General features: G+C 42.3%; 1 protein-coding gene and 2 long non-coding RNA genes across 12 annotated transcripts in view; 1 reads left to right on the forward strand and 2 right to left on the reverse strand.

Annotated features, from left to right (window-relative positions):
- LOC136105756 (uncharacterized) overlaps nucleotides 1-12,851 on the reverse strand; it is a 206,547-nt gene extending 193,696 nt beyond the window's left edge. For 7 of the 9 annotated variants that reach the window (XR_011740749.1, XR_011740748.1, XR_011740752.1 and 4 more), the window contains exons 1-2: nucleotides 12,729-12,851; nucleotides 5,179-5,330 (exon numbers count right to left, since the gene is read on the reverse strand). This is a non-coding gene — a long non-coding RNA (uncharacterized lncRNA). The remainder of the gene's footprint in view (nucleotides 1-5,178; nucleotides 5,331-12,728) is intronic. The other 2 variants (XR_011740750.1, XR_011740753.1) reach the window with 2 other exon arrangements.
- A 217-nt stretch (nucleotides 12,852-13,068) lies between these two features.
- Nucleotides 13,069-17,555, forward strand: part of PDZRN3 (PDZ domain containing ring finger 3) — a 142,240-nt gene continuing 137,753 nt past the window's right edge. Inside the window, exon 1 of the mRNA XM_065845665.2 lies at nucleotides 13,069-13,879. Within this exon, the coding sequence (XP_065701737.1) occupies nucleotides 13,163-13,879 (717 nt within the window). The 5' untranslated portion in view covers nucleotides 13,069-13,162. The remainder of the gene's footprint in view (nucleotides 13,880-17,555) is intronic.
- LOC136105815 (uncharacterized) overlaps nucleotides 16,180-17,555 on the reverse strand; it is a 203,187-nt gene continuing 201,811 nt past the window's right edge. For both annotated transcript variants that reach the window (XR_010652047.2, XR_011740756.1), the window contains one exon: nucleotides 16,180-16,265. This is a non-coding gene — a long non-coding RNA (uncharacterized lncRNA). The remainder of the gene's footprint in view (nucleotides 16,266-17,555) is intronic.

The following is a 17,555-nucleotide window of genomic DNA, read 5'->3' on the forward strand; positions in this document are numbered from 1 at the left end:
GGTCAAGAGCAGCAGGAGCTTTCACTAACACCAGTAAGTGCAGCAAGAGTTTTCATTTCCTAAATCTTAGTCAGAGACAACAAAATTTCTTTGTGTATATCTTCATCATTTAAAAAATTCATGAATCCTAAAAATTATATAGCAAGAACATATTACCATATTTATATGCACTTCCACCAAAAACCTGCAATGAGCACCAGTGCATCAGATTTCCCTTCCCCCCACACCTCAGAACTGTTGAGAATGAGCTAGAAAATAGTTCACTAGTTATCTGAAGGGAAACCTGCTAATTTTCGTGGTAGATGCGTGCTTCAGCACAGTTGTCTGATGTTGAGCACTGATGTGTCCAGACCTTTGGAAATCATGAATGAATCTCTACTGTGTACGCATAGAGCAACTCCTATTGCACAGTGTGATGTTGTGCTAACACATATTTGACTAGAAATCAACACAGAGCTTAATAATGTAAGTCTAATGTAGAATTTACTGGTGGCATAAACTGTTCCTTATAGGCGATATATTGAAGACATGGAATATTGCAATGACTTCTGCTCTTATGGTTCAAATGTTTTATGAAAAGTGGCTATTGAGCAGATACCAGAGTGCTGAATGCTCTGTCCATGGATGACTTTATCTGTGTAGTCCAAATCTAAGTGACATTTTTGCATGAAGTATTCTAGCAGGAAGAGCTCATTGTATCTGACGAGAAACAGTTCCTTTCAATGTTGCAGTAAGATATAAGATATTGAGATCTATCTGGTACATTTTTATGACATCCACTAGCTCTACAAAAATGGTACAAAATTATTTCTACCAATTGTATTCACAGAGAAATGGATTTGAAGAGCCTGCAATACTTTCCAGAAATGTTTGTCCTCAAAAGACAAGCTTTGCAAATTGCACCATGGGTTTTACCCATCCTGCTAAAGCAACTATGCATCACCAAGATTTTTATCAGGCTAATTAGAGGCCTAATTCTACATAATTATTGTGCTTCCCAAAGTCACAAGTTTCAAATGAACAGGTGATGAGCTTTGTGACTGCAATGCTACAATTCAGGATTAGACCTATAATGAAACAATCAACGTTAAACAAACAGCCCAAAACCTGTGCTTACTAGGTCTTGTCAGTCTTTCTTTGGGTCATGTTGTTTAGAAACAATTTACAGCGGAAAAAAGAGAAAAGACCTGTTGGTGAATGCTAACTGTTTCATGAGACAGATAACATTTGCATGACCATACATCCCTATAGCTTAAATTCCTCATACTGTAGACAGCTGGCATAGATCTCTTCTTCACTACACAGGTGTACTGAAAAATATTTCAGGTAATCTGTTTAAATGTTATGTAGAATCCAAAGCCTATGGATGCCAGTAGAAAACAGAAGTGTCATATGCTACGTATTTTGAGTAGTCTGAATTGTAGTTCTAAAAGTACCTTATTTCCTCTGGAGAAGCCACAGACAACCCCAAAAGACCCTAAGAAGCCAAATCCTTAGGAAGAACTCTGCAGGAGCAATTTTTTTATTTTCTTCCAAAAAATCAGAGCAGTTACTTTATTCATATGTGGAAACACAACCTCCCCACTATGTTTAATGTCACCAAAATGCTAAATGCTCATAGGAGAAATATTAGATCAATGCTAAAAAAACAGCTGGAAAAGACCAGGGGAAACATTGCACAAGATCTGCAAGCACTTGGTGGAATATTTAGTTGGCATTTTTCTGTATTGTTTGTGAGCATTTTATGTCATTTCTGAAGGCATGCTGGGAAAATCTTATGGGAAAACAACAGTCAAGCAGTAGAGTCATATGAATAAAATCAACAACAACTAATAATAAGAGAAGATCATTCATCCTCCAGATAAATCAATGCTAAAGCAGGAATACACTGTGTGTAACACTATTTCTTGCTAGGAAAGCACAAGGCGAAGTGGTGTGTTATTTCTATGATCAGCTCCCTTCATTACCCCCCAGGTCACTAGCTTCCAGCAGCAGATGAGAGAGGAATCAATGTTTCCACACATTTCAAGGAATCTGCCAGTTTCCTACGTTCCTCCCTCTTGGCCTATCATTAATTTAATTCAGCTTTTGTGAATTTTCAAGAAGGCATGCACTGTTTTAACGAAAACAGCTTACATTCTACTGTGCAGAACTGAGTGCCATTTAAGCAATTTACATTTATGAGAGTTGAAGTTCTCTCTTCAGATCTTATCACTCGGGATACACTTCTTTGCAGTTATTTTAGGTAGGATTATACACCCCTCTCCCCTTGTCCTTCCCCATGTGGGACAGTCTTTCCAACCAAAGAGGAGAAGCAGCTTCCCAAACACAGCACCTGTCTCCACCCCTCTCCACTTCACTATTTTAAAGTTTTCTCCGTAAGTTCACAACTTTTAAAGGTATGTAGACCATACCTTGCAGCCTCCTCTGCTCTACTTTTTTCCAGGCCACTTTGATGTTGCCCTCTTGTGCAGAAACCTCAGTGTTTGGGAACAGACAGTGTCTTTGTCCTCGTGACAGACTTGATTCCAGAGACTAAGAACTTCTGCAAAATGCCACCAACAGTGTGCAGACACAGTTTGAGCATTAACATTTTCCAGCCAAGGCCCCAGAAGGGTGTATATTCCAGTAAGAAGCCAACCCCTTGAGCAATATTAAAGGTCTGCCAAGAACAGCCAAGTAAAACCAGATGCCGTGGGTTGGGAAGATACAGAATGGTAGTCACACTAGTAGGCAGTGTGAGATGAGAAAATAAGGAGAAGACAAGGAAATTACTGGATAAATGATAGAAGAAACAAAAGAAGAGCAACAGGAAGAGACCTGACTAGGCAGTATGAAAAAGCATATGACAAGCAGGCTATATAGGAAAGGAAGGCAGATGTCAGTGCAAAAAGGAGAAAAATGGGGTTTAGACATATATGCCCAAATTGCTGCTGGCTGCAATACTGTTGCCTACATCACAGGTGGTTTAGCAGTTGGGATCTGTTAGATGAGAATGAATGATGTCCAAATGTTTGGAAAAATATAAAAGTATGAATCACAGTATTTGACTATATTAAAAAAATAAACCTATGACCTTACTGTTATTACCTACAGATTTACCCTTACTTTTGCCATTAGTATGAATAGCAACATACTATTTCAATCTGTTTGTCTTCAGTAAATTTCTGATAATTGCATATATGCTAAATTTGCACCACAGAGGTCAATACTGTATGCTTGTATGATAACTGGGGCTAATACTAAGGGAATGGCAAATGTGCAATTTAAACAAATTTCAGTAACATGAAAGAGCTTCACATGCCTCCCAAAATAATTCCTAACACCAGTTCAGTACACTAACCTTTGCCTTTAGAATAGCTATAATCAAATAAATCATTTAACTCTACCAAAGGCTGCTACCTTTGGCTTTTTCTATTACTTTCTATGGTATTATTCAAGGACTTGAATCAGTCACTAGAGCCTACTTCATCAAGCTTCAATAATCTATAAAACAACTACTTATACCATGATTTTGTCATGATTTTTCACCATTCAGCCCAGTTTTCTTTACAAACATTTCTGAATTTGCCTTTACTTTGGTGAGGGGAAAACATGATTTCCACCGTTGCTACTGCAAAAAGTATTGGAAGGCATAATGCTATTGCAGAATAAAACCCACATATTTAGGTAATGCCTGCCTTCAGAACCAAATAAATTGTACTTCAGAGACTGGGCTAAAGGGACGGGTTTTGGAACCTGAGTTACTTGGGGCTGTGGCCATACACATCAACCCTGACTGCACAGTGCAGAGCAACCAGCCTCATATAAACATGTCTGGGGGAGACACAACCAGTCTGCTCTTCCCACAATGGCTCTTAGCTACAGTTCTGATGATCAAACAACAGACTGGGTAGGAAAAGCAGCTCCCATCCCCAATACACAGCTGTTTAAGTAGCAAAGTTTTGAATATGCAGGATGCTGCGTGCAGTCACAGCCATAGCTCACAGACTGTAAAAAGGTTTTGCACTGGTCATAAGGTGAAGTCTCCCTGACTTCATGGTACAAGTTCCTTTTACAAAGAAGAGGTATTTTAACTGGAGTATGGAAAAATCTTGTTGTTGTCTTTATAAATGCTGTCTAATGGAAAATGAATGAGCAGAACACAAAGAGTAGGTATGGGAACAATCTCATCACGTCCTCATTGTTATAAACAAATGTACAAACATACAGCGTAAGCCATTACATTGAAAACAATCATCCTCCTAAAATAGCCTGCAGCAGCAAACAGCTACAGAAAGGGATTTGTTACCAATCATATAACACTCTGTACTAGTTACTAGCCAGATCTTCTCCTGATATTTAGCAGGATTCTCTACTTCGCAGTCTGGGAGAAAGCCTTGATCCTAAATGAACTGCTAAGCTTCCAGCCTCCAACTTTAGCTACATGGTGAAAAGCATGAACTGCAATGAAAAAGGGAAAAGAGAAGCAATACCTGTGGAACTGCTATTCAGACTATTTTCAAAGTTTTATTCCCACTGCACCATCAATGGAAATTCTCACAGAGAGGTATAAAACTGGAGCAATTCCAATTAATTCTGGAGCTAGCCATGTCAACACATTTTTTTGAAAAATAGAGATATGGCATGAAAAGGATTCCTGCTCCCCTCGCAGCTCTTTTCCTGGAGAAAGGCTTGGTCCAAAGGAGCCACAGAGTGGACCTGGGAGACTGGCATGTTCAGCTCAGCTCTGTTTCTGACATGTGTCTGACCGGGCTGTCAATAGCTCTTAGTTACGTTACCCTACTTCAGTCCCTGTGTCTCTACTCCTTTGTGTGTAGAGTAGGTTAACAAAATGTGTGGGAAATTAACTAGTAAAAAACAACAACAACAAACCAAACCAAAACAAAAACAACAAGTGAGAAAGAGTGACCTTAAATAGTGGAGTTTGTGACCTCGTGAGTGTTCTTGAAACCATTTAACCCAGACACAAACACAGATCTCCAAGGACACAAACATCACAGCTTCCACGTGGGACCAGCTTTGTCCTCCATAGGACTCTCCTCCTTCCTGGATGATGTCAGCTGCTCCCAATGGAGCCTCCATTGGTTTCCTCCTCTTTTCTATATGACACCCCCAGCATTTCCTAGGACAGAAATCTCCATCCCCCTTGTTATCAAAGTTGCCAGTCATACTCACAGACATATGCTCTGAAGATGGAAAACTACGTGTATGCTGAATGTGGAGCTCAGACCTTGTTTCAAATGTGACTGACTTGGGTATCCCCAGCACTCCTCTGCTCCAAACCATCCTCTGTTCTCTGAAATCTTCAGCCTCATTAGCAAGTCCTCCTGAAAACCCATAATAAGAAGAAACAGTCTCATTCATGTTCTTGGTGGCTTGTCTTTTATATTATTAGATTGGAAACCTTCAGACTATTTTTATATTAATGTATTTTAAAATTGTCCTTGTTTTGTTTTTAAATAAAATATAGCATTAGCTGTATTATTATCATTACTATGCTAACACATTACTTTCATAACACATTTTCCTTGCATTTTTATGTAGCATCTTGGTCAACAAAACGTTTTCTTTTTCAAAAGTAGTTATTTGAGAAATAAAAAAAATTAAGTATCTATTTCAATACCATTTTATGAAAAAATTCGTACAGAAAATTTAAATTTTGCATTTAGAAATTGTAAATCAACTGTGGACAATAATACCTCAAAGTGACCTGTTTCTAACTTTTTACAATGACAACAAATTTGGCATTTCAAGGAGTTTTCAGAAAACTCTGCTTTTATTTTTTCCAGTCAGATCTAGTATTTATATTAAAAACTGTTTTGCCAAGAGGCTCACATTCACATACAAATGTAGCAGAGACTGCCAAAGCAGTATTTTTCTTCATTTTGGAACCTCTGTCAAAGTTCAGGAAAGATCTCAGAAACATCAACTATACCTTTAAACTAATGTCCTGAAATTTCATTAACATTCTAGACATTAATTAATATTGCAAAACGACAAAGAAAAGAAAAAGTAGCCAGAAGCTGCCTAGATCAAGACACTTGTAAAACAAAAGTAAGGCTAACACCGAAACAATTATGAGAGCTAGACAAAGTATTTTTCATTAGCGCAAGATATCTATGAATATTACTATTTAACAAGGTAATTTGAATTGATGTGGCGCAGCATCTTGTGCAGTAGGACTGCACTCAAGCTCTGTGGTGTTCAGAGCACAAACACAGCTTTTAAAAGCTCCTGACACTCCACATCATTGCACATTCAGAAAGTTACATAAACCAGCTATAGCGGAGGGGTCTTGGGGTCTCTGTACCTACCCAGCCATGACTCCCAAAGGACTCTGCTCACGCAAAGAGGAAGAGTCTTCGTACCTTCAAATGTCGTGTTTTGTTTTGTTTGTTTGCTTGGGTTTTTTAAGAGAAAAAGCCCTAAAACCTCCTCAAGTTGAAGGAAAAAAAAAGTACCTTCTGTCTCTTAACAGCAAAACCGGGTTTGTTTAACAGCTGGGATTGAGTAACTGCTCTCCAGAACACACACAGTTCCCATCGCTCGGACCATTTTGAATTAAGAATAAATATCGATGCATATTAATGAGAAAAACAGTGGCTTGACCTAGTGTAACCTTCTTAACATATGACTTATTAATCCACTGACTCTTCTAATTCCATGGAGACTGAATTCTTAAGATCTTTGATCATTAATATTCATCAAAACTTGCACCAAGAGGTTTCCGCACTCACTTAACAGTTCCCTGATTCTAGCACTTCCCTGGCAAGAACGTCACTGACTGAAGATCCCCGAATTATAAACATTAGGCTTTCCGGATGAGATCTCTGGCTGTGTGCACACACCAGGTTTTCTCATGTGGGAAGTTCCCTGCAGACATCCTTAGTTTCTATCACACACAGAACCTGTGATCTTTCAAGCTCATTATTTCTCAAAAATGTCACAGCGATGTTATTGCACATCCCTGTTTAGGCTGGGATAAATAGTTGCAATACAGCAAGCAGAACACTAATGTAAAATCCTCCCATATGAAATCTTTTAACACTTCAAGTATGTAACATTTTTGAGTTCTCATTCAGCTCCCAGAGTTGAATGAAGAGCACACATACTAAAGAAATGTTCTCAGCCTTTCCCATCAAGCCCAGACCACAGCAAGACATTTGCAACCTGCACACCCAGTTTGATGTTTATCCTAGCCTGATCATACAAAGTTTATTTTTAAAAGGATTAAACTTATTTTTATTACAATATTTTAAATCACATACATTATTATTAATTTTCTAAAATTGCACACAACTTTATTCAAGTGGCACATTCCACACATTCACCATATTTGCTTCTTTTCACCAGGCGAATTTTGTCATGTCTCTGCTTTAACTTCACAAAAGCCTATTGCACCTCTCTACCCATGGCTTCACATTATCTCAACAACAAATAAGGAAATAAGTCTTTGAAATCTCTGCTTACTACTTATAAGTACTGGAACCTCCTTCATAAAAACTGCTGGTTTAAATTAATATAAACACCACAGAAAATCCAAAAGCATTGAAATGAAAAGGCTTCCTTAAGCCACCATCATTTTCCAAAATACCTTCACTATCAAAAAGAGACAAAAAAAGGAGGGGAGTGAGGGGGCAAAAGCCCAATTAGGATCAAATTAAAGGTCATCAAGCCCAGCATGCTGTCTCTAAGAGCAATCAGCTGGGGCTGCTCATCTTGCGTAGATAATGGCCTGGTCTGTTTGCAGAGATTCTCTCCCAGCTTCTGGCAATCAGTAATTTAGAAACTTCTAGAGACAGAGGTCAGTAGCAGCAGCTGGACTTATCATCCAAAGATGTTCTGTGCCCTCCCTGTACCCATAGAGAGCTGTGGTCTCTACAACATCCTTACCATAACTTTTTCAACTAAGATATATGTTTCGAAAGGGATTTTTTTCCTTCGTTTATAAAATTTAAGCGGTGCTGTAAATACATAAGCAGGGCAACTGTTTACCTAAGAAATAGTGGATGATCAGGAAAGCCTGCTTGTCAAATACATCTTGTGCAAGTATTAGGAACTGTTTATTTTGGAAATGGTACAAAAGCATCTTGAGATAAAGCAGTGTCACTGATGTGGAAAAAATGGAACATTTCACATTATTCACAACTGTTCTGCAAGTATGAAAAGTGAACTAACTTCCATGTCTGTTCTCGAAAACAGAATATTTTGCACATTTTAAGATAAAAGATTTAGACTTAGAGACTTCTGGAAATGCTTGTATGTGAACACAGAGTCACAGACAAATGCAGCTTCACCTCTTTTTTATGGTGCCAGACGGACAATTAAAGGCAATCCAAAGGCTCTCAGATTTGACAGCTAAATACAAACCCAAACACACCTACCCATGCAAAATGCCGCATGTGTGAGTACAATCTGACCGGTCTGAATACGTCCTTGTACATGGGAAATGGGGAAAGGATGCTCAGCAATTAGTGTTCACTGAGCACTCTCTATTCACTGAGACAAGGACTGACCTCCACTAGTACTGAATTCGTGGTACAAACTCCCACAGAATGTGCCTTTAAATTATGGCTTGCGTTTTATGTCCCACCCATTACCATTGAGCTAATTACAGTCTGGCTTTAAACATTATCATTACTTACAGTGTGTAAGATGTGTGAAAGGGAATTAGGCATATGTAATGTCAGTTCTCTCTCTCTAAATGTTTTAAATAAGGGAGGAAGAGACAAAGAAATTATATAGTACAGAATGTGGTGTCTACATCATAATTTGATATGTACTGCACATTTTTGAATTGCTGAGGAAATTCAAGGATGCAGCACTTGTGACCATAGATCTGGATACCAAAAGCTTTCTGGGATGTGGCCTCCACTGACACTTGGACTCCTTGTGTAGTTTCAGGCAAGCCGTGGTCAGGTCTGGACGTCAGTCTTATACTCAACTCACGGACTCACTCGTAAAAACCAACTGTTTACCAAAACTGGCTCCAATATCAAGTGAAGAACAGCTCAGGAAAAGCAGAATTCAATTTCTAGCACTCAGCTAAAGACTTACTGAATGACAATGGGCACTTCTACTATCCAGCATAGCATTAAGCCCTGTCTTAAAACGTGGCTAATTCTCCCTTACCACTAAAAGGATTGTTCAAAATAACTTAAAGACTCTCAATATTCTAGTGGTGAATTAATGTAACTATTCAGACAAAGAGTTGACTGATAAAGTCTCCTAAAAAGCCTCAGAAATAAGGGCATTATTTTATATTTATCTCTATCCATATTAACACAGGACTGTGTATTTATAGCCAAAATTCTTGTGGACCTTGCCTCTCAATTGTTCATAACCATTATGTGGTCCACATTCAGCAGCTCGTCTGTGTATCTATTAATGCAAACTTATATTTCTACCAGCAGTAAAAATAAAGGAGTGAAACCAGTTTACTAGAATTTTAATGACAGCAGCTACACAGATAGATAAAGAAGAACATGTAAAACATACATAGTATGAGAAACGTCATAAAATGTCATAGAACACAGAATCTCTGAAATTTGTAACTGCACAGTGTTTCAGTGCTTGGCAATGAATAGAATATTGAGAAGATCTTGACATTTTAGATACATTTTAAATATACTGAACATATTCTAAAAACATTAAATGTATTTTAAATATGCCCAGGACCACTGTGAGCTTCAGTTTCCAAAAGGCTCTAACTCATGAACTAAGTGCATGAGGAAGACCATGTTATATCAGACATGTCCTATTAACCTTAGGGCTTTTGTCAGAATCAAATAAGGCAGAAGAATGACACAGATGATCACCATGGAGAGAGATTCAATGCCTTCTCTGTGACACCTAATTGTTTCTACTTTTCTAAAGGCAAACTGATGTAAAAATAAAAAATCTAGTTTCTTGCAAAGATCTCATGATCAAGTGTAAAACGATGCTAACCTTTGTGAACATAAGGCAAATGAAGATGAACAGGTACTACCAATCGAATTGCATTTGCTTTTCTGTGACACTGGAATCTGCACAGCAGCAGGAAAACAAAACAAACCAAAACCAAAAACAAACCCAACAAAAACAAACAAACAAACAAAAAACCCACCTGAATGAAATCTACTGCAAAAACCTTTGGTTTACAGACAAACTTTGAGAGCTGGCATTTCCTCTGTGTTTCTGTGCCACAACTCAAAGCACAAACGGGCATACCCTAATCCTTCTTATGGCAGGGTAGCAAAGTCAAATGACAGAGCCTTAATGGTTCGGTAATGGCCCCACCCCAGCACACCACCTCTGATGATGAAAGAACCGACTAAATAAAAACGACCTTCCTTAGCCACGGCAATGTAATTTCACCCCTGGTGGCAATATGCTGGAAACCAAACCTCTTTTCAGTTTCAAACCTCAGCCTTTGAAATTAACATTAAAGACTCATGTTGAGAGGTTGCTTTTTAAACATTATTTTTAAAGGAGGAAAGCTCCATTTGTGCCTTCTGCCATGGATAACGGCAGCAGGAGAGGGGAACTTCAGCGCCCCGCCAGCACTCCAAACTGCAGTCTAAATGCAAGACTGCAGTGGCCTTTGCAAGTTTTAATTCATGAATAAAGTATCTATTCCTACAGAAATGTCACATTAAAGTATATGACTGAACTCAGCACACCATCTGCCCAGCCATGACTCCAAATGAAAATGTTATTCAAGTTCTTGCCCATATTTTCCATCCAAATATTTGTATAGTTTCAAATAGCCTAAGGAACCTGGTACTGACATCATTCTCACTCAAATCAACGAAAGCTCTGCCTCTGGCTTCAACAGGAATGGCCTCAAGCATCCTGCAGCAACAACTTTGAAATACTAAACCAAAACTGCTACAGTTATTGTTGAAGGAAGTAATGTATTTCTATTTCTATTTACAACCATCCTGAATGCCTGAGGCACTTTATTAACTCATGTAAAGAAGGTCATAAGACGGCGGTCACAAAGCGCACTAACTTAGAGCAGTTATCTTAAAACAGCCTATTCAGAAATGGTTACATTGATGGATTTCCCCACCAGACCAGCAGCTACCGAAATGAACACCAACCCTCGAATCTCTCATTTGTACTTTGTGCACCCCCAGACCACATAATCTGAAATTTTATTTTAGATAAAATACCCATGGGAAAGAATGGACACCATGATTGGTAACAGCTACCCGAGCTTTTGTGACAAAATGTAGAACAGTGTGACATGTACCGACAGGACAGACAAACCATGGAGAATCAGCAGTGTGTGCGGCTGCTGGACCATGTGGTTGGAGGGAGAGAGGAAAGAGATGCAGCACTGCAGCAAGGGGAGTGTTAAGGAAGCCCGGTGAGAAGAGGAATCCTGAGGAGGCAGAGGTGAGAAAGAAAAGGAAGAGGAAGAAGGCAGTGAAGCACAAGAAGAAAGTATAGGTATCACTACGATAGATCAAACAGAATAATCAGAAAGTCAGTAATATACATGTATTAGTAAAATTTTATCATTATGGCTGCAGACTGCACATGATCTTCAGATGGAGTTAACAGAAAATCTACATGCGCAGTCCTATACTACACCATTTATTTATTTATTTATGTTAAAAGGAACAAATCTGTAAACAATTCCTTATCTAGGTATATAACCTCAAATATGAGATGCACACTTTCTTCAGTAGGGTGATGTATACAGCCAAAAGCAACCTTAAGCTTTAAGGAACACTAATAATTAGAATGAAATGAGCACTACATATGGAATTCATCTTGAAAAGTGAAAACCCTTAATACTAAAAACTACTTGCCTGAGACTGAATTAGGACATATTTGTGTAACCACTAGTCTGTTACCTTCTAAAGGTCACTAACAGACAAATAATCATCCCAGACATTCAGAAAATCATGTTACCATGATATAATAGGCATATACTAAAGGTCATTTGAAACTTAAGTTTCTAGTTGGGCTTCTACTCAACCATAAAGCAAAACACATTAAAAGAACAATTGAGCTGGTATGTGGCTTTAGTGCATGTGAGAATTCTGCTCCACCATCCACAATGGACAAAGCTTGTTCTCTTTTATTGCTTTTTTCAGTACTTGAATATCTGCCTTGTAAGAGAAATTGGTTTTGTTTAATGCTATGTCTGGTACTCCAGGTGTGGTCTGGCTAGCTTTTTATAGCATATTCTGGAGAGCTTTTAAATCATCTCCAAGCAGAAACAGATATCAAGAGTGGTAACCTCTTCTGATCTCCCTCACTTCCTTCAAGTGGCATCAATGGAACACATTAGCCTATGCAAACACAGAAAAAACGTACCCTTTTCCATCAGAATATGAGCAGCGCTGGGGGACTGTTCCGTTTGCGCTTTTTCTCATTGGCAGTGTAAGGATGTCTCACCAAAGAACTGAACAGTCTGTCCAATTTCTAAGCCACCCACCAAGGACCTGACCCCAGAGGGCAGCTCCACGCAGCGCCCCTTCCAAAAGTCCGGAGGTTGTCCCGGCCAACACTCATCTTCGAGCAAACCGCCCGTCTGGCACCAACTGCCCCTCAAACGTGACGAGTTTCTACTCCTTCCTCCTCACCTTATCTTACCTCCCACACCTGCCCTCCTCCTCCCGGCCCCTCATTCCCCCCGCAGCCCTCCCGTCCCCCACCCTCGCCCAGGCCTCCCCCTCCCGGGAGCGCTCCCCTCCGCCGCGATCCCCGCGGGCACATCCCCCAGTTACCTGTCACCGCACGGGGGTGGTGTAAGGGGGGGACAGGCTGGAGCCCACCCCTTCCTCCTCTCCCCGAAACAAAGGCACCCTTGTCCCCTTGTCCCTCGCGGGGGGACCCCCGGGGCGTCCCGTGTGGGCGGGGCCGGGGCGGGGCGGGCAGCGCGCGGCGCTCTGCGCACGCGGCAGCGGCGGGAGAGCGGCCCGCGGCGGCGGCGCGTGCGGAGGGCCGGGGCGCGCGCTGCCCGGGAGCAGCGGGGACAGAGCAGGGACAGAGCGGGGACAGAGCGGGGGCGGCGCTGCGGGCCGAGGTGCTGCCCGAACGGCGGGGGCAGCTGGCCGATACTTATTATTTTTCGACCGCCCCGTCCCGTCTCCGCACTTTGATTACTTTGTTTTGGGTTTTTTTTTCCTTTTTCTCTTGTTTCTGGCAAAGCGGAAGGAGGATGGGGTTCGAGCTGGATCGTTTCAGCGGGGAGGTGGATCCCGACTTCAAATGCAATCTGTGCAACAAAGTTTTGGAGGACCCGTTGACCACCCCTTGCGGCCACGTCTTCTGCGCCGGCTGCGTGCTGCCCTGGGTGGTGCAGCAGGGCAGCTGCCCCGTCAACTGCCAGCGCATCTCCACCAAGGAGCTCAACCACGTCCTGCCCCTCAAGAGCCTCATCCTCAAGCTGGACATCAAATGCGACAACCACGCGCGGGGCTGCGAGGCGGTGGTGCCGCTGCAACACCTGGGCGAACACACCGAGACCTGCGACTTCTCCCCGGCCAAGTGCCGCAACCGGGGCTGCCGCCAAGTGCTCAACCTCCGCGACGTGGAGTCGCACATGCGGGAGCGCTGCGAGGCGCGGCCCGCCGGCCTGTGCGAGCAGGGCTGCGGCTTGATGCTCACCCACGGCGAGCGGCGGGCCGGCGGGCACGGCTGCCTGCGCGCCCTGCGCGCCCACGGAGCCGCGCTACAGGCGCGGGCGGCGGCGCTGGAGAAGGCGCTGAAGAAGGAGGCGCTGCGAGCCGGCAAGCGGGAGCAGTCGCTGCTGTCGCGACTGGCGGCGGCGCAGCTGGAGCTGCAGGTGACGGCGCTGCGATACCAGAAGCGCTTCACGCAGTACAGCGCCCGCCTCGACGCCCTGGCCCGCGCCCGCGCAGCCTCCCCCGGCAAGGTAAGGGTGAGGGGCGCCCGGCGGCGACGCGCCCGCTCGGGAGAAGTGTCCCCACTCGCGGGGAGAGAGCCAGGGTGGTCCTGTCCCCAGCCGCCCCTCAGCAGCTGTGTCGGGCCGCGGGAAGGGCTCGGAGGAGCGGCTGAGCCGCTCGGGAGGCAAGAGACACGTTCCCGCGTGTGTCTCCGCGGGTTTGGGAGGAAGGGGGGGCCCTGTGTGGGGGCTCCTGGCCGGCCGGCTGCTCTGTGCGTGTGTGTGTGCGTGCCGGGGGGCGGCGGCTGGCTGCCAGCGGGGCTTGTCCTGAGGAGCCGGTCGGTCCAGCCCCTAGATCCCTGAAATATCTGAGCTTTGGCTTTTAATACCCGTAATGTACCGATTTCCACATAGGTATTTTTTGTGTGACCATCATTGGTATCTGGACCCCATATGGCAACTTACGCATCGAATACCGAAGTCACTGTATTATTACTTTTTTTCTTGGTTCTCTCCCCGAAGAAACCTCTAAACAGCAAAACTGGAATTTCCAGGGCTGGAAATGGTATTAAACCACCAGAAATCAACTCCCAGGAGTAACACAAAGCAGAGTGAATTGGAAGAGGCTGTTGTGACCCAATGCTTTCCAGACCCTTAGCTCACCTAGCATCCCAGAATATGGCTTCCTACAAAATGCTGTCTTTAGGATTAACTATTATGCAACTCGGACACCCTGCCAGCTATTTCATGATCTGAAGCCATCATCTCTGTAACAGCCATGAACAAATACAAGACCTCTGCTGCGTAGTTGCGTTTTTTTCCAGAGTCACACAGGGTTCTTGAAAAGCTCAATTTAGCAGGAGAAAAATTAACTTGACTTCAGCCCTTCAGAATTAGACCATTTATAAAATGACCAGAATCAAAAGCCAGAGCTACAACAATCCCTAAGTTTTAATTGGAATGAGGCTCCCCAGTGAGAGGAGGCCTAGAAGCCAATTATCTTTTAAATGAAGACATTCATAGTCTTCCCTCTGACCTGGAATGTGCTACCACGGACACAGCAGTATTAAACCGTTCACAACTGTCAAACATCTGTATTCACACCTTTGGTAATGTTGAGGTTCAGAAACCTGAGTAAAGGAAACAAAAGTTGATGTTAGAGTCCCTCCTTTCTTCTTTTTGGGAAATCCAGGGCAAAACAACCCACCATGTTAATGTTTTAGCTAACTCAAAACAGAAAGAGTGTTTTAATAGTGAATGTACTGTTTTAACTTCTGGCAATACTGGTTGTGATGCTGGTTAAAATCTTAGTAAAACTTAAATGAGGGGCTTCCCATTCATGTCAAATTCAGAACAGTTCTCTGCTGTCTCCTTTTCCTGCAGCCCCTGTGCTTTGCCATGGCACGCTGCAGAGGACAGGAGAACCCCCTGTATAGTCCTGCTGGCAGAAATTGTCTCACTGCAGCTCTACCTCCTGGTCCCCAATCTGATCCAGACAGCACACCTTTTTTCTCACACTGCTCCTCCTTCATTTCTTTCTGGCTAGCGTTGATAATGTTTGGTTTGCATTATTTACCTCTGTACAGTGAGCTATTAGCACGAAAGGTGCTGCCTCAAGTAGTTGTAAATGTGCATTGTACATAGTTTCCAGCAGTACTTTTTATCAAATGTATGGATACAGCTGGCCAAGACGACTGTGCTCGTTTTCAGCTGTATTACAAAAGGCTGTTATACAGTTTTCTGAAGCAGCGCCTACTCTGAAGAAAGCTGGAAGGTGTCATGTCACCACAGACTTGTGGTCTAGCGGTCAATCAATTACATGTCTTTCACAACATTTTGGGCAGCTTTCCAATACTAACAGCTTTAGTCTGCCCAGCTCCCAAAGAAGTACAATCAAGAAACTTGCATCTTTGTGCACTAGAGAGTTTTTTAAAAGACCCGTGGTAATCACCTAGTGCAGGGGATGCTTTACCAATTTTGGGCTGTGGCACGCTTCCAAGTTTTTGCTCTGGGGTTATTTTCTCAGAGACGCTAGTGCAGGCTGTGCAGCGCGCGGTGCAGACTGTAACACTCAGCAGAGCACGCACACTTGTCTAAGGATTAGGTCCCTCAACACGTGATAGTGTAGAATAACTTATCTCCATTTCAGACGTAATTGCTTATTCAAAGCATGCAGTGCCATTGCTATCATTATTTAATTATGATCTTTAGTCATAATAAATTTTGTTATAAGATGTAATTGTTCAGTCTGCATTAAAACAGAAGTAGCCCTAGCACTGACAAACTGGGTTCATATGTTAGATGTGGTGATTGCAAAACTTACTGCAGGATGTTCTGGCTCCTCTGCAGATGAAAAAAAAGGGTCTTCTGATATCCCTGCCCAAGGATTACTTGTTGCTACAGATGTAGAACCAATCTAGAATAAATCAGATGACATATGCTTTAGTCAAAACAGAAGAAATGCCCACTTACTGTTCTGTTTAAATGCTTAGTTAGAGGGGAAATTGAGGAACATTAGGCTATTCATGAAAGATTCAAATTCATGGGTTTTTGGCTGGGGCAAACTTCTTCAGGAACTTTGGAGACCCATATCTGGGTTTGACTTAGCATAGACTTCCTTCGTGATACTTTGTGTTCTTTGATCTCCCATATCTGAAGTGAGTTTTATAACATTACCATAACTATGTTGAGAGAAGACATACATAAATTTATATATGTTATACACATGGTCACCTGTAAATATCTCACAGTTAGAAGTCCCTTAAACAGATAGATGTGCCTTAAGTGATTCCAGTTGTTTTCCATGTGTATTCTTTCCCATCCTCTGTTCACTGAGGGAACATTTTAATCTTCCTGTGTATTTACTGGATGCCTGATCTGTGCCTATTCCGAAAAGCAAGTTTGAAGGTTTATTCGGAGTGGCTATTTATTCCATGATGGGAGAGGTGAGGCTTATTGTGGGTGCGTTTGAGGAGGGAGTGGTAGGGAAGGTGGTGTGTCTTATTCAAAATTAGTATTTCCTTTGATCAGACAATCAATCCTGAAACATCAAAGTCCAAATAATCAAGAAGAACCTCATACTGTTCAAACAATGCTTAATCCTTGCTAAAACATACCACTGTTCACACCTATTGATAAGCTGATCTGGTCGTTCCTTTATGTACACAGCTGTCTAAGTCCTTTGGGAAGAAATGAGTAAGGGAGAATCAGAAGCAATTCATGGTACTGGCAGCAGCCAATGGTGGAAGGAAGCCCTTCTGCTCTCCTGACCACCAAAAGCAGGGACAGACTCCCAATAAATGTATAAGACATACTGGAACCGGTTTATGATCTGGTATTTAGGACCTCTGATTTAATACCTCTGTGGAGGTGGTAACACAAGTTCTGATTGTATAAAACCCAGATGGAGTCCCTTGAAACAAGATGGTATTTTTTTCTCAGGCTGTCCCCAAGCAGGATCCACCGAGCTGGTCCTGGCAACCCCTTTACAAGTAAACAAGGAGCTGAAGTGCTTCCAGTACCGAAGATGGACCTTAGCCACAGCACTACCAAAGACATCAGAGTCTTCCAATAACTAAAGGGAAAGACAGCCTATTAGCTCCACATTACTCAGCTGGGAAGTACAGTAATTTCAAGAATTATGTTTAAGAGTTCTGTTCAGCTGTGGGAATACAACACGCCAGTAACCATCAGGTCTGCTGAAGCA

This window comes from Patagioenas fasciata, chromosome 10 (genome assembly GCF_037038585.1).
Source record: "Patagioenas fasciata isolate bPatFas1 chromosome 10, bPatFas1.hap1, whole genome shotgun sequence".
Classification (NCBI taxonomy): Eukaryota; Metazoa; Chordata; class Aves; order Columbiformes; family Columbidae; genus Patagioenas; species Patagioenas fasciata.